Source organism: Primulina tabacum, chromosome 18, assembly GCF_025594145.1.
Source record: "Primulina tabacum isolate GXHZ01 chromosome 18, ASM2559414v2, whole genome shotgun sequence".
In the NCBI taxonomy this organism is placed as follows: Eukaryota; Viridiplantae; Streptophyta; class Magnoliopsida; order Lamiales; family Gesneriaceae; genus Primulina; species Primulina tabacum.
In genome coordinates, this window is record NC_134567.1 from 15,619,766 (window position 1) to 15,637,323 (window position 17,558).

The window sequence follows — 17,558 nt, forward strand, 5'->3', positions numbered from 1 at the left end:
GCTTCACGTTTTTCTGAGTTTTGTGGTTTCAGGTGATTGGTTCGACTCTAGGCTCCCAAGGAGACATCTATACACGTAATAGGATGCATTAGGATCAGATTGGTCCGTTCGTTCAAGCCCCTTGTCGCTGGAAATTCAGAAATTGACAGCAACTTCACTTCTATACATTTACGCTTTTCGAAAATTCAGTTTGGTTGTCTAGGAGAAAGGATCTGATCTTGGCTGCCCCAGGGCTCATGGCCATGGTTGGACCACTCCCCTATCATGTCTAAGACGTGACTAAGTTGCCCTTTTGGTGGCTTGGTCCATGGCTCATCGGTTTTTAATCAAAACATCAAAACAGCCCCCTATACCCTTCGGCCCCTTCCATTTTTCAGCACATGTATTTCGAGTTGGTTGGGTTAGTGTGGATCTTGGTTGGCCTATGGCCCTTAGCCACGGTTCATACCATGCCCCTATATGTCTAGATCGTGCCATAGTCAATCAAATGGCCACTGGAACGACGCAAGACATCGATCTAAGCAAAACACTACACACGCATGCACGTTGGTTCTCGGTTGGAGTTTCGGTTGAGTTATGGTGTGATGCGGGTTGTGGCTGTCCTAGGGCCATTAGCCATGGTTCAAATCACTCCTTGGGATGTTGGTAAGAGTCTCTGGTTGGTGGTTCACGCCCCAATGTCCGGTAGTCTCGAAAACCACACAAGTTACACGATTGTACAGTTGCTGGAATTTTACAGCAAGTTGCGGTGTTGATTTGGTGGCTCGTTCGAGTTCTCGGTTGGCTTTTGGCCTATGGCCTTGGACTGGACAGTGCCCCTTTGAGTTGGGAAGGTCATGTTTTTGACCGTTCATGATTCGGATCATTTTTGAGGTCGTACGAGAATTTACGGTGCGATGTGCCAAATTGACTCTCGAAAGAGCGTTTCGTGTTTTGGCCTCCATTCCACCTAGATTTCGACCCTATCATTTTAGGAGCATTATTTTATGATTTTTCAGCGTATTTTAATCATGACTATACGTCGGTTCGGTGTCGGTTCAGGTTGGCTCGGAGTCATGATTAAATGCGAAGTCATTAGGCGTCATAGTCGCATCTTTTGAACTAAATTGCATAGTTTGTCAAGTTTAAGCTGTTGCATATTTTTCATAGCACAGTTAGGTTGCAGCGAGCCTGGGGACGATCCAATCCAATCCAGTTGGTAAAATTACGGGACATTTTCATTATGCCAGTTAATTATTTTACGTGCATTAAATAGAAAATGATGATTTTTGAGATTTATGCGATATGGCTTGTAGTTCATTCACTATGTGGGAGTATTATTTTATACGGTCGCTAGTGACCGCTCAGTTCAGTTTGGTACCACCCGGTCGCCAGTGACCGGCCAGCTCAGTTCAGTTTCAGACTCCCCGGTAGCCAGTTACCGATCAGTTCAGCTTAGTGCAGTGGACACAGGCGTAAAACACAATCTCAACAGAAAATTTTACCAGTTATTTCAGTACAGGCTCCAAGGAGCAAACATTTTTTTTTTTACTGTGATGATCAGTTCAGTTATGCACGTATTATAATTGCTCACTACAGATTATTTTCAGCATGCCTCAGGACAGGATATGTTATCACATGCATATTTTAATTCAGATTTTTACTCGTTACATGCGATATATGCATGCTGAGTCTTTAGGCTCACTAGACTTGATTGTTGTAGGTACTGATGAGGCCAAGGCCGAGGGCGGGGACCAGTGAGCCAGCTTGGGTCGGCAGTAGTGGCACCCGAGGACCTCAGAGCAGCAGTTGTTATTTTATTCCGCAAACATTTTATCAGTCGTTGGATATTTTTAAATTGTGATTTTTGGCAAACTTTATTTTCTTCCGCTGCAATATTTTGAAATATTGAACTTGATTCACCAGTGATTTTATGAATGAGGCCATTTAAGTTCTCTTAAAAAGAAAATTTTTAATTTTCCGCAAATTTTCAAGCAAGAAGTTCTAGGGCCTTTGCATGATGTATCTGCATCTTCTAAATAATTCTCCAGTCAGTTCCTGTAGTCTAGCCATCGTGAAAGATGTCATCAGTGAAAGAAAACCTCCTTAATCATTCCGATGTACCATCGATCTTTTCCCATGTTGTTCTAATTTCGTAAGGACTTCTTTCTACACATTCAAGAACACATATACTCATTTATCTTAAGATAATAAAACGAAAACAAAAAATAACACAAAACTCAGACTGCTACGAACCTGCACCATTGTGTCCATGCAATAAATCTCAAATCCATGCTGCAAACTTTGCTTTTGCATAATTCTCATGTGAACATTAATTATCTCAGACTCAACAGGATCATCAAAAAGAAAATGACATAATATCGGTCCACTTAAACTCATAACCGTATCTTGCCAAACGACAACACTACAAAATAGAAAATTCAATTTCATTAAAAAAATTGGGACACATTATTACGAAAATAAGAAGAAGAAACATACGGAAGATCAACGTACTCCAACTCTTTTCTAGCAAGAAAGTTTGTCACCAATTTTCTCTCTTCATCAGCAGCTTCTTCATGTCCACAGAAATCTGATCTACCTTGAAACTCATCCATGGCAACCTTGCCAGGAGTATTGCCTTTCTTCTCAACGTCTACAACTTCCTGTCCAAAAGCAGCGATATATTCAGCAATATAACAGAAAATCCAAACATCAATAACAATAATAGTACTGAAAAAAAGAAAAACTAAATTAAACTTAATACAATCGATTTGGAAATAATTGACACTTCATTTACCTGTTTTTTCACCTTCCTCTGACGTCTTGGTGTTGAGCTAGGTGGAGTCACAAACATGGAACCTTTTTTTTTTCTTTACACGATCATCCCTAGCCCTCACATGATCCGCAATTGAAGATTCAGAAACCGTTTTCTTCTCCACTTCAGAAGTAGCAACAAAACTACCACCAATGCTCTCATCAACACAAGCATTCAAAGAATGGGATTCATCTAACTCTTTGTTTTCTTTATCCAAATCAGAAACAACTGCATTTACCACTACGTCAACAAAATCACCAAAGTTAGCTCTTGCATCATGTGGTGACTCAAAAGTCATCTTTTCTTCTGTTTTATCAACCTTTTCCTCAGACTCAACAACATTTTCATGCTTATCCGCCACAAACCTTTTTCCCTTCGTTCTACGTCGAACCTTTTCACCCTCTAATTCAGCACATCTCTTTCTCAGTATCTTTAACTCATTCATTTGTTTCATCACAAGTTTCTCAAAACGTTTTACTTCAGATCTATTCGTTTCTTGCTTTAAACCAAGATTCATGTCCACTAACAACTTCTCATCCTCACAAAATGGATGTATCGACAGAACCTATTCACAAATAAAAATAAATACAACTGTCAATCAACTAAACATTTATTTTGCACAACTAGATTAATAAACTAAAATAATTATAAGTACCTGGGTTGAATCTATGCGTTTCAACAATGTTTCAGTGCCAGCTGCATTTAATGGGATCTTGCTCTTCCCCCAACAAAACAACCGAGGGTAAACATTTAAACCACGCCTTACTCCTAACACTGGGACTGTCTCATATAACCAAGCCTAAAACAAAAATAAAATAAAAGTTAATGACAAATACTAAGATGATAATTAGTAAAGCTGAATACTAACCATCAATCCAACCGTGCATCCATCGACATAAAGTTTTTTCTCGATCTGACATATTTCTCGATATAAAAATCGGAAGGCAGCATCTCCCCAAGCATATTCAAAAAAATTCGTAAGATCATCGAGATAAGGAAATATAAATCCAGGAGTGATATAATTGCCCGTGGGAAATATTATGCAATTGAAAATGAACAAAATGAAAGTTCTCACAAAATCATCAATATCACATTTATCGTCACTTCTTGCAAGGAAAATCAATTTTTCATAAATGGCTATTCGCTTGGCATTGGTGACCTTGCCGTCAAAATGACGTGTCAAATATTTGGACTCCATTTTCAGGACCAAGTCAACTGGTTGTCCAATGTGATGTAGGCCGAGCACAACAGAGAAATCAGCTGATTTGAAAGTGATGGTAATATTATCACCAACAAAAAAAGAACATGAATCACCATGAAATCTGTTCGGAAAATAATCGATCCGCCCACTACTGATAGCAAGGACTGGCATATCAATCCAGTTGGCGAAAGGAGTATCATTTATCCCACTCATATGCTGCTCACCTAGAATTGGCTTCATTTCGCCCATCACAGTTTTAAAATACGGAGGGGAACATCGTGAAAAATATTCTTTACCACTATTCTTCTCATTATAATCATGACTTAGTTTGTCTTCTACAGTAGTTTCTACATTAAAAAACATAAAACAATTATACAATAACTATTACAAACACAATTACAAAAAAGAATAAGAAACAGAACATAATTGCATATACAAAAAACAAAAAACAGCATTTAGACATGTCTATTTGATCAACAAATCTAGTCATGGTATTATACGCAAAAAAATTATTTGCACTGGCCACAACATTAGACGGAAAATTCCCTAATAATCACATAGAAATTGAATTGTGCATAACACAAGGAATTTGGAACAGCACCTTCGAAATCAAGCACAAGTACTAATTTTTGAATTTAATCAAAATTTCTAAAAATATTAACAATACAACTAAAAAATTCGAATGAATAACAATATCAAGAACAAAGCCTATAAATTGGGGAAAAAAGGTTGTCAATAACCTAAAACAAAAATAACAGTTTCAAAACCACAAAAAAGTTTCCACAATTAACAAACCCTAGACATTGAGGAAAATGTGGTTCTCGTTCGTACCTTGCTTGGATTTCTCCTTCGTACCTTGCTTCGATTGCTTGGATTTCTCGTTCGTACCTTGCTTCAATTTCTTCTTAATTCGAGTTCTTCGACATTTATTCGAGGTGCTAGCTTCTGCAGATTTGTTTGTCGCCTTTTTTCTCCCCATTTTCTGCGTCTCAGTTGATATCGTGATTTCCTCTCACTCGGCCGAACAAGCTCTGAAGAAGAAGGGAGAGAAGATATAATATAAAGGAGGGTCGTAATGGGTTTTAATTAAATAGGAGGGTAATTCGGTATTTGCCTCTTCATTGGAGAGTTTAAACATACAAATACAATTTGTCAGGTATTGAATATAAATAAAATAACTATTGGATACTGACCGTAAAGTTCAGAACCCCAATCGTGCAATTCTCCGTTATTAAAATCTAAAATAAGGGGTGGTGATAATAATTACCCAGCCTTGACTTGTCAGAACCAAGAAGTTACACTACCTACTACTTTTATCGCATCTATGTTTCATATATAACTTAACAATATGAAATTCACGTCGGCCATTAACCTTTTTCTCTAGCAATCTAGTCAAGTTTAATGTTTTTGGCCCTGTCCGCCTCTTCCGTATCCCTCGGATTCTCTAAATTCTCGATTATTTTCAATGGCTTCACCCTCTCAAGCTAGCCTTCTTCTTCAAAAACAACTTAAAGGTATTTATAACTTTATTGAGTGAATGAAAGTTCAATCTGTGCTCATGATTTTTTGCCAGAAGAGGGTTTTTGCTTTTTCAGATTTTCGTTAAAATTTGTGGGTTAATGATCTTCTCTGCAGATCTGTGCAAACACCCCGTTGATGGATTTTCGGCCGGTCTGCTGGATGAAGCTAACTTGTTTGAATGGAGTGTGACCATAATTGGCCCACCTGACACGTTATAGTGGGTGTATTCTCTTGCTGTATTATGTTGGAAATTTTATGTTCCGTTGATTAGTATGAGAACATAGTTGCTTGTATTTTTTATTATGTAATCTGCTTTTTTCTACGGTGCTTTTGGTTTATCATTAAAGCACTTGCTGTTGTGGGGTTTTGGATTTGTTGCTTCCAGCTTCTTGTTTGCTTTTTCCTTGATTGTTTGTATATTGTTGTCCCATTAATTTCCAGATATTGGTTCACAGTTGCAACTCTTTCTAAAGACTCGGTGAAGCATTGTAGTATGGTTATTTGAATTCTCTGATGTATGTTTTTACCTGCAATGCAAATATTCGGTGCCATGAGCCATCTACCTGTGGATATCCATCAAATTGCTAACATTATTTTATAAGGTTTTAGGTTGTTCTTCTCTAGGTTAATTGGTTATTCTTGTTTGGTTATTCCTGCCACTTGCCTTAATACATTTGAATGTAAGAATCCTGATCGATAAAGTTAAACCTTGGTAAATTTATTGGGTGAAAGGTGATTGAACAATTGGTATTAGATTGCTGATCACATTAAGTCATGGAATTGTGGTATGAGAAGTATATGGTCTGAAAGTTGTACTACGTCAACTAGCAGATGAAAAAGACTAGCAATTTTGCTCTTGGCATGGTCGGGCATGATTGCTTTCTTTATCCCCAACTTCCAAATTCCAATCCACTGCACTTGTACCTTGTTTGCTACTTACCGGTCCTTGGTTATAACCTCGACTACCACCGGCCCCAACCTCTACTACTCACATCTGCTGCCTATGACAATCTTTTATTCAGTAAATATCAAGGTTTGGCTGTGTCAGATTGCCTTTTTCTCACCCTCCCTCTTAGCTTCTCCTAACTTAACGTCTCTTCACATCTCTTGAAATTTTAGATATTTGTTGGTCTTTTGTCCCGACTATGCATCCCTGGTCGTCAAACTGCAAATAGTACCCCCTTTTCCATTAACCTCACTGCCATGTCCACAGTACCATTTTTATGCCAGTCAAAGCCAGCTATTTAACACTATCTGCCTTCTGTCTGTAATCCTGCCATGTTTCCATTTTCCTGTCTTGGCCACTGCCTTTACTTGGATGCAAGCTATGTTATTTCCCATTTCCATTGGAACTTTTGTGCTGGAAACGGTGATATTCTCCAATTATAGCCCTCTGGTATGTAAAATTTATCTCCTTTTTACCACCATAGTGTAGGAGACAAATGTAAGAATTTCATCGAGGTTCATACATCGTGTTTGTTGCATGAATTTGTTGGGGTCTCTGTGATTTAATCTTTGTCTGTTTTCAGGAGTGTTTGCCGTTTGTGAAATTTACTGATTATGAGATCATACTATGAGTTGTTGCGGATGATGACAATATTTTCTCGTATTTGGTTTAGACGTTTAGTGCTTGTAGTGCTAAAAAGGGTGGCAGTGATTAAGTTGGCTGGTCTGCCTGACCTCTTTTTAATTTTTATTTTTAAGATTTCGAAAATTTTTTTGGTAAGAGGTGAATCAACAACCTAGAAGAAAATCTTGTAAGAGAAATTTCATCCTTTTTATGAAATGGTTTAACTAATTAAGAGAGAGAACAATTTTTTTTTTAATATTTGAAGAGTAAGGGTGTTGTATCACTGGTTATTCTTGTCTTATCTTATACACCTGTTGGAGATAGGGGAGCAATTGAAAGATGAAGTTTAGATTATATTTTGGTCATTCAATATTGATTTCTTATTTGAACTCTTTGATTCTTGTGTAGTAATCTTATGATCTATATAAATTTTGTATTATTGCCTGAAACAGAACTAGTACAAGGTCAGTTTTTGGCTGAATCTAATCTATCTTTTTTGGAATCCAACTCGAGTTGTCGTAACAATCTTTTTTACAATTTTGGATGCAGCGAAGGGGGTTTTTTCAATGCCATCATGAGTTTCCCACCAAATTACCCAAACAGTCCTCCAACAGTGAAATTTACCTCAGAGATATGGCATCCCAATGGTTTGTACTCTTTGACTGAGTAAAATGGTCTATCAGCTCGATTGTGTGCTTATTAATTATTGATATCGATATTGAAATCCATGGGTTGCAGTTTATACTGACGGGAAGGTCTGCATTTCAATTCTTCATCCCCCAGGAGATGATCCAAATGGCTATGAGCTTGCCAGTGAGCGTTGGTCACCTGTGCACACGGTATGTTAAGTAAAACAATGTTTTGTATCAACTTATGTGTTCTATAGGTTGAGTATTTTAGTGATCTTGAATTTGTAAAAAGTTGATTACTTTTAGCCTGTGCCAAATTTACCATTTAAAAAAAAATTATAATTTTTATTGAAAATTTTATAACTTTTCATCGAAAGGAGACACTTTAAGAAATTTGATGAATTGAGATATCTAGGAACAATATTTTTGATTATTTCTTGATTCGAATTCGAAGTAGAGTCGTAGTCTATTTTTGTATTCGTTCTAGATTCACACAAAATCACAAATAAAATAGATTCATAGGTTTGATACCTTGTATATAACTCATGGGTAAAAGAAATATTCGATCACATAGAGTCGATGAATGAAATGGGTTAATTAATAATTCACAGACGAAAAATGGCAAAAAAGAAAGCATTCATTCCTCTTTGTATCTTGCATCTATAGTGTTTTTGTCATGTTGGATTCTTTATCATTTTTTAAATTTGAAACTAATTTCTTAAAAAAATTATAATTTTTATTGAAGCTTCTACAACATTCTTGATCATTTTTAAAATTTGAAACTAATTTGTTAATATATTGGTGACTGTTTGTGTGTGAATTGGTTTGCATTTATGGTAATTGATAGCTTAAAAGGCTTGAAAAATTGTAGTATTCTTTGTGAGTTACAATCCTGGTGTTCTTCCCTATTCGAGAAATGAAAACTGTTCGGAAATTGATTGATCATCATTGACATTTCTGCTAAACATTCATTTTCCTTTCGCTGGCATTGTTCTTATGATTTTTATTTACGCTTTGGCCCCATTTCTTAAATCCATGGCAATCATCCCCTTTCTTAAATCTGAAGTTACTCTGATGTAACGATGAACATCGCATCATTGATCAGGAGCTGTGCTGTTTTTTGCGATGTGCTGAGAATTCGTTAGAAGGTTTTTTATGGGCAGAAACATAAGATTGTGAAGCCCGTGAACTGAATTGCGCAAGAAATTTATATACGTTGGTGTTCTTTATTCCTTCTGTATCATCAATTAATATATGCTGGTTTTCTTGTATGGTTGCTACAAACCTTTGAGCTCGAACCTAACTGTACTATTTTCTCACCCGTTCATATTAATTTTGTGCGGAAAGTTTATTTTTTAGATTTTGAGTTCAGGTGGAGAGTATAGTTCTAAGCATCATTTCAATGCTTTCAAGTCCGAATGATGAATCTCCTGCTAACGTCGAAGCTGCTGTGAGTGCAAACTCTTTAAAATGCTATTGTTTTCTTCTTTTTTGTTGCATTACATGATTGAACACTGAATGTTGATGGTCTTTGGCTATTCTTCTAACCTCCTTGAAACATCAGAAGATCTTAAGGGAGCTTATTCAAGATGTATTTTGTTATCTTCAGTGAACTATCGTAAAACAAATTTTAAAATAAATGTTAGGTAATAATAAATCATTTTGGAAAAGCAAAGAGATCACACCTTGTTTTTTAAAAATGTTTTAAGTTTGAATTTGTCAGGATGAGATCATGAGACTTTCCATAAAATCCTAAATAAGCAAACATGGTCGATATCACTGAACAAAATGAAAGCTTATGTTAAAAAATCTATACCGTCTTAACGTCTCTGAGAAAGCTTTATAACCTCAAACAACCTAAAAGACGCATGGAAGAATCATTGGAAAAAAGTCAATCTAATGTTTGTAACCTTTTTTCTGTTTCCTTTATGTTTATTATTTTCTCAATGAGTTTTTAGTGGTTTGATGTAAAGGAACCACAAGTTGTCCATATCTGATATGTTCTGGGAATCTAATGGAAGTTTCATATTGGAGTTGATTTTTAAGCTGTCAAACGAAGTTGCTGATAAATTCATTTCGGTTTAAAACGTTACTTCGGTTGATCCATCAATGAAAATCCTTTCATCAATGTTTTTCATTACCAATTGCTGCAGAAGGAATGGAGAGATCATAGGGACGACTTTAAGAAGAAAGTTAGTCGTTGCGTTAGACGATCACAAGAGATTATGTAAACTAAACGCCTGACGCCTTGCTTCAAATCTTATTTTGAAAGAAATATGGTGTCGAGCCAAAGAACTTGGTTTCCATGAGGTTACCAACTTGTGCAAACATCTAAAATCTTATAAACAGATTTTTATATCTCGAGTCTTCTTGCTTGTTCTATTTTTAAATTTTATTTTATTTTGCCGATTTTATCAAAATGGTTCCTTAACATGTTTTAGATGATCAGGTACTCCCTGCGAATATTGTTTAGTGGCCTCAAGGCTTTGGAAGTGTTCAATTTTTTTTGGAAACTCCTTACCGTTGACTAATCTAGTAGTTGTTGGTCACAAATTTGAGCAGCTAAACTTTCTTTTTACGTTGTCTGACCATATCTTCATGATATGGTCAAGTATATTTTGAGTGGCAAAATTAAAAAATTATAAATGTAATTTAATTTGTTTTTTTTTTTTAAATAATTTTTTATGAGAAACAAATATGTGTCTTCTCAAGATGCACCAAGCTCTTTTGGTTTTTCCTGCTCTTTTCGTTTTTCCTATAATAATCAGTGATGTAAATATATGAAGAAAATGTTGAGGTTTTAGTTTTATTTTAAATAAATATATTTGAGGTTGACTTAAAGTTTGAATTTATTTTAATATTTTTTTTCCGAGTCAAAATATTCTAATATCATGTTTAGAAACATTTGAAACTATTCAAACTATTCGTAATAATAATTAATGAATTAATAAAATATTAATGATCAAACAAATATTTTTAAATATAATTACCATCAAATAAGTAATTTGTGACAGATTACGTTTTATTTTTTAAATTTAATGGCATAATATAAATAATTTGGTGCTCCAAAAGGCAAAAATGCATATAAAAATCTATAGATCCCATCGGGCTTTTTTGATCGAGTCCAAGGCCTAGAATTATTTATGAGCCATATTGTATGCCAAGATCCCAAGCTTGTATTCCATGACTTCTGGTTTTCAAGAAACTGAGAATCAATATCAACTAAAATCCATAGAAATTCCATAGTTCAAGCACATTAATAAAAGAATAACCCAACTCGGCGTACCTACAAGCTGTATAGATAATGTCCTTGAATATATAGTAGGTGTCATGAGGTATGCCTCGCAACGTAATATCATGAAACTCGTTAGGAAGTGTATCATATATTCTAAACAAGTTTCTAGTCGAATAAGATGCCTAAAATAAAGATAAAGTTCGCTTGAGTTTGAGACTAGCATCTTGATGTAAATGACATGTTTCATTGGTGAATATATGAAGATGTCCATCATACTGATGGGTGATCATATGATGATGCACTGAATAACCTACCCTCAGACTGGTTCTCACTTATCTAGTTGAATAATCCGCGGTTATGGTTGTTGACCAATAGTTTTTTGACCTGAGACAATGTAGGGGCTCTATGCATTAGCATGAACTTTGATCCGTTTACCGCCTCTATTGAGGGTCATCAAGTGACGAGGTTGGGTGTAGTTTTGAAATACATAGGAGCAAATACATTGTAGTAGGGAATTCATCGTTTGCCTACAGATGAAGATACCCTATGTGATCAGATGTGTTAATAGTGCAAGGAGTATGACGTCTCGTGTTAAAATGCTACTAGAATATTTTTTTTGCAAGCTAATTTCGAAAATGCTCATACACATGCATACGAAAGAAAACAGACCACCATGCATATTAAAAATTACTCAATCGTTGAATAAAAATCTAAATATCATCAAAATCCTGAGACTACTGATTTAAAAGAACTCAAACGCAACAATCAAAGTCTGTCGTATCATCAACATATAAAAAGATATTAAATGTATAGAAACAATGTTCATCCATGACCCAAAAACATATAGTGCGGAAATATGCAAGGTCCTCGGGTCATCGTGCGCACTCCCAGCTCCGCCTACTCAGTCTTCGGCGTCTCCAGTCTTAAACGCAACGTGTTCACCTGCATCATTCACAGCTAGTGAGTCTAAAGACTCAACACAACTGAATTGTTATAAAAAGTACATATACATAACATCCAACAGTGAAAAGTACTATAATTAACATACATTTCATGACTTAAAAATGCAAGCATAAACATGACATGTCAAAGCATAAACATATCCAAATCGCATCATATCAACATATACGTGATCAATTTTCTTTATTTGAATTTCGTTCATTAGTTGTGACTTTCGTATCAGCTCTAGTCGATGGATCCATCAACGTATAACCAAGGTACCTGTCGGCGGGGACATCAACGATAATATTACCCATACACTGAGCCTTGGCCTTACATGTTTGTGTTCATATTCGTATTAATCACAATCAACTCTATTCCTTCAAAAACATGTCATCGTATTCACCACTTATAAAAATCATGCATATACATAAATTTTCTTCAACCCAAGCATGGAACGTATTTTTAGTATTTCCATAAAAAGTCATGTTCGTGATAACATATACATTTAAAAAATGTCAATTTATGATCAGAGTGCTGCCGTGACTACTAACTCGACCCGGGTGCAAAATGACCATTTTTCCCCTAGAGACCCTAATTGACCATTTTACCCTTGGACCCTTAAAATTTCGACCCGAAGCCAACAAAACTCCTTAAAACACCTCAAAACTAATTTATAAACATTTCCTAGACGTATCTCGAGCCTGTTCCCTAACCTTTACGATTCGTTTTAAAATTTGGACCAGAGTTCCGGTTTTAACCTGAATAAACCCGAAACTTAACCAAAATTTCCCAAATTTTAACCACCACTTATTCACACCCTACCAGCCCCTAATCAACCTAAATCAGCCCAATTAAGACCCTCATATTTGTTAGAGTAAGTGCACGTCGAGCCAAGTGTTGGCTGAGGGTTCACAATAAAACTCTGTGTATAAACAATCTTTATTTTAATAATATTGAAAATTATTGTTGTTAGCACTTCTTTATCTGTATCTGCGCTTGGTACATAGATAAAGTCCTTGAATATACAAATAGTAGAAAGAATATTAGATGATCATATGATGAGTATCATGAAACTCATATTGGAATACTGTATATTCTAAACAGATCATAGTCGATTCAGCCGCCGCTATGAAGGATAAAGGCCGCTCGAGTTTGAGACTAGTATCTACGATGTGAGTACCATGTTTTATTGGTAGCGGATATTGTGATGTCCGAGCATGCAGATAGGTGCTCTTTGTAGAGTGCACTGAACAACTCTCCATAAAAGACTTTTCAATTGGTTCTCACTTATCGAGTGGAAATGTCATAGTTTATGGTTGTACACCATTAGTCATTATGACCCGGGACAACATTGTGACTTTATATGATAGCATTGCACTTTGACTTGTTTAACGACTCATTTGGGGTCATCAAGTGGCAAGGTTGAGCGTTTTGTCGAAACATATAGGAGTCAATGCATTGTAGTCGGGATTCACCTCTTATCTTCAGGTATGGATATCCTATGTGATCTCTGTGTATGTAGTTTGAAATCTCTGATCAGAGTGTTGGCGATAATTAAGAAAGAGGTTTCTTAGATTACACCATCGATGAAACTACGACCTGACACATAGTATCGATTTTTGACAACTCTCAATGTACCAATAGTTGTCGAATTGGTCGATATATATGAGATGAAGGGACTGTACTGTATGCTAACCATAATGGAATGGTTCTTGCAGGTACTATCATTTGATACCTAGGAAATCATGTAAGCGATGCTGCTAGGCGTTTAACATGATTGGTTGGGTACTATCAGACTTGAGTTCTGACGTTCTTATTATCAAGGAGTTGATAAGTAAAGAGATGTGAACCCACTGCTAGTTGTATCATTGAACTATTGAAGGTCACACAAGTGCTTGCTTTTTAGATCCTATTGAGAAGAAAAATAGTTCTATGTGTTGAACGGCTTATAAAGAAGTTTAAAGATGTGAACCCACTGCTATTTGTATCATTACGGGGAATTAAACTTTTAATTTGTGAAAGTGTTCCTAAATTAAAAGTTGGCCCAAATAAATAATGTATTTGGAAATTGTGATGTTCATAAACATTTTTATGAACTTAATTAAATTAATTCAAGACTTGAATTAATTAAATACTAGTGGACCTAGTGGAGTCCAAATAATTAAATTAATTCAAGTGTTGAATTAATTAAATAATATTGGGTCTTGTAGAGCCAAAATAGAAATAATTATTTAACTAGTTGGATTGAATAAATTCAAGTAAGATTTAATTGATCTCAAATATGTTTGAAATATTAAAATATTAGTCCATGGGCCTTGTGCATGTTTTTTTGACCTAAACACATGCACGGGGAGGTGAAGAGTTGAGAGACAACTATTTCAATAAACAAAGCATGTCTTTCACATATACTTTAACCTTTTCAAGCACCAATAAAATCTCTCCCTCTCTCCTCCAAGTATGATGGCCGAAATTTTTGCTCCATTTTCTTCCAAATTTTGCTTTTTCATTTTGATGATAGCATAAACTTCTCAAAGCAAAGTACTCTACTTTTTCTAGTGCAAGTGTAGAGTGGATATTTGAAGCTAGTGGTGGACCTAATTTGAAGGAAAGAATCCATTTGAGCAAGGTGTGCTCTTGGAAGCTTGTAGATTGGGTCAACCTTCAAGAGCTAAGTTGTTTATAACTTAGTTGAAGCCAATAATCAATCCTTGTGATTGATAGGTAAAAATTTAAACGCACTTTGTATGGTTTTGTGTTGTTTGTTATTTGCTTCATACTAAGTGGGGTGCTCGGATTATGCTATTGTAAAATGATTTTTGAAACTTCCGTTGCGCATCCGGGCACCCATAATCGATCCATAACAAGTGGTATCAGAGCTTAGGTTACTTTTTGTGTAGAAAATACTTGATATTATATTGAGGACAATTTCTAATCGCATTAAAAAATTCGATACAACAAATCGAGGGCCAACCGAGGGGCTGTTTTGGGGCGCATGTTGCTGCCCATTTCGGGCATCCAGGGCTGCCCATTTCGGGTAGCAAGAGTTGCTCGAAACCCCCCACTACTTTTAATTAAATTTTTTTTTTTGTGTCCGGCGACGGAGCTTTGGCAACGCCAATGATGGCTAGGGTTTTTAAAAGTATTTTGGATTATCAAATTGTCATGGGTCTTAAGTTGTTGGACCATAAGATGATTGACATATTTTGTGAAATTTAAATGAGCCAAATATTTTTGTTGAAAAATGTATTTTCGGGCCTTAAGTTTAAATTTACAAAATGTGTATATATTTTTTCATAAAATAAATAATTGAAGTTGGACTTTAATTATTTATATTAAATTGCGATTTACAAGAAATTCGATTATAAATAAATTAATTTGAAAGTTTACAAAGGGGTTTGTTTACCTTGTTGATTTAATTTATAATTGTGGCGGTTAGTGATTTGATCAAGATATATAATATTGGATCAATTGATTATTGTGATAATTAATTGATGGTGTATGATATGTGATATTATGCATGACAGTTTGCTAGGTGTATGCTAGGATATCTTGTGTTGAATGATTGTAATAATTATCAAGTCATAATTGGGCTTGGTTTATAGCCCGTTTACACTCCATTATATGTATCCCTATTTGTCATGGATATTTATTTGAAAATATTAGTATAGTGAAAGATCAAGATTGAAAGATGGTGGACCTTGAAAATTATGAAGAACCAAGACATGTAAATATTGGAAGCTTATGTAATTGTGCATTTGAATCCCATGCATTTTCTAGGATTGGACATAGGCCCGTGTTTGGCTCACACGGGCCATTAGTATTCGGGCGATTGATCATCCTTGCTAAGTTTATTGTTTATAATATATGTATGATATATTATAAATAATGAGTATGTGCGTTATTATTATTATAATAATTAAGTTGCATGAATCCGGCAAACATACGATCAAACATGACGAGCTTTTAAATAAAATTAATGATGAGACCTTTTTCAAAATTACAAAACCCTCATTTTGAATAAGATTCAAAATTAATATCAAGCCCGAAAAGGAGAATTATAAATGTGTTTATAATTTTCATGTCCTCCATCGACAATGAGTGCATTATGAAGGCTATCCGTGCTCAGTGCTCGGCTCATATTATTAGTGTAACGTACCATACTTTTGAACATACTTAAAATTTGCGGAAAATAAAATGTTTTTCTTAAATAATTAACCATATCTCAAAATACACTTGTAAATAAAATGCTTGATCAATTATTTGAAACGTAAACATACTTGTTTAAAACAACATAAAATAATTCGTTAAGATTAGAGTAAATGAGATCAACATGCATAAAAATCCTTAAAACTTAAGCGGTCCTCGGGTTTATCCTCCGCCCAGTCAGAGCCATCTCACTGGTCTCTGCCTCTCGTCACCTCAAACTAGTCCTCACATGCATTGATCAAGTCTAGTGTGTCTAAAGACTCAACATGTATAAACTGGGAATAGCAAGTAGTTCATAATAAAGCCACATGCATTTTAAAGTAGCACATACATTTTTAAAATTTGAACATACTTACATAAACATAGACGTGCCATAAAATCATAAACATTTTCATAAATGTGCTTGCATCGTAAATGCTTAAACATTCATAATCATCATCATTTGCGTAGATATATGTTTCCAAGAAAGTGACCCAAATATATTGCGCTTGATCAGATTAAACAACAGTACTAGGCTGGCAGGGATCATCACAGCCTTTTGACCGAACGTCCACTGCCACATACATAAGATCCCCGGTCATGCTTTACCGGGTGGATTGGTCCCTGGTCATACTTTACCGCTTCCCAATCCAGATCAAAATCCGGTCATACTTTACCGGGGTGGAGAGGTCCCCGGACATGTTCTCCGGCTTCCAAACTCGTTCATAACTGGTCACAAGACTATTCGCATACCTCAAAAACATAAAACATTTTCGTTGTACGTCGAACATACTAATACACTATGCATGCCATATATATTTTTTTTTCAGAAATCTTGGCGCTCAGGCTGTAACTTCTTGCTGCTCGAGTGCGCCCGTCCAGAAGGCTTGGCGCTCGAGCGCTAAAATCTCGTGCCCGAGCGCCGCCCTTCGCGAATTTTTTTGAAAATCAACACATTTGAGCAGTCACACGAGAATGATCATAACTCACTCATTTCTTGTCCGAAAATTATGAATTTACTGTCAAATCGAAGGTATCCAAAAGTACTACATTTTATATGTTGAAATTTTTTCCCGAAAACTGACCGAAAATTCGCAGGATTTTGCGAATTTGAAATGACAGCAGATTCGGTTTTTTGAGATCTAAAAACTTGTTCAAAATCGTTTCAACCATTTTTGCTCAAATTTTGCATAACATAATCGAATTTTTACACACAATAACCATCAAAATATTTACTACGATAAGATCGATGCAGAAATAAAAGAATATACATGTCTTTGCGTTATAACGCACGAAGATAACGAATATCGATGCAGTGGATTACGAGAGATGACAGGGAGACACTTGCTACACGATTTCTTGCTAAAAACCAACATTAATCCACTGAAAACTCAAAGGGGAAGGGTGGCTGCTGGAAGAAACTTAGAACCCTAGCTATCTCCTCCAAAAAATGAAGGCAAGGTGTGTGTGTGTAACCTGTA

The 17,558-nt window shown here is 35.6% G+C and overlaps 1 protein-coding gene across 1 annotated transcript; it reads left to right on the top strand.

Moving 5' to 3' along the window:
- Nucleotides 1–5,324: 5,324 nt before the first annotated feature.
- On the top strand, nucleotides 5,325–10,097 carry LOC142533463 (ubiquitin-conjugating enzyme E2 7-like). Its single transcript, XM_075640231.1, has 6 exons — nucleotides 5,325–5,509; nucleotides 5,631–5,733; nucleotides 7,636–7,733; nucleotides 7,825–7,925; nucleotides 9,088–9,165; nucleotides 9,869–10,097. The coding sequence occupies exons 1-6, from the start codon at nucleotides 5,461–5,463 to the stop codon at nucleotides 9,944–9,946; spliced, it is 507 nt and encodes a 168-aa protein (XP_075496346.1). The 5' UTR covers nucleotides 5,325–5,460; the 3' UTR covers nucleotides 9,947–10,097.
- The last annotated feature ends 7,461 nt before the right edge of the window (nucleotides 10,098–17,558 follow it).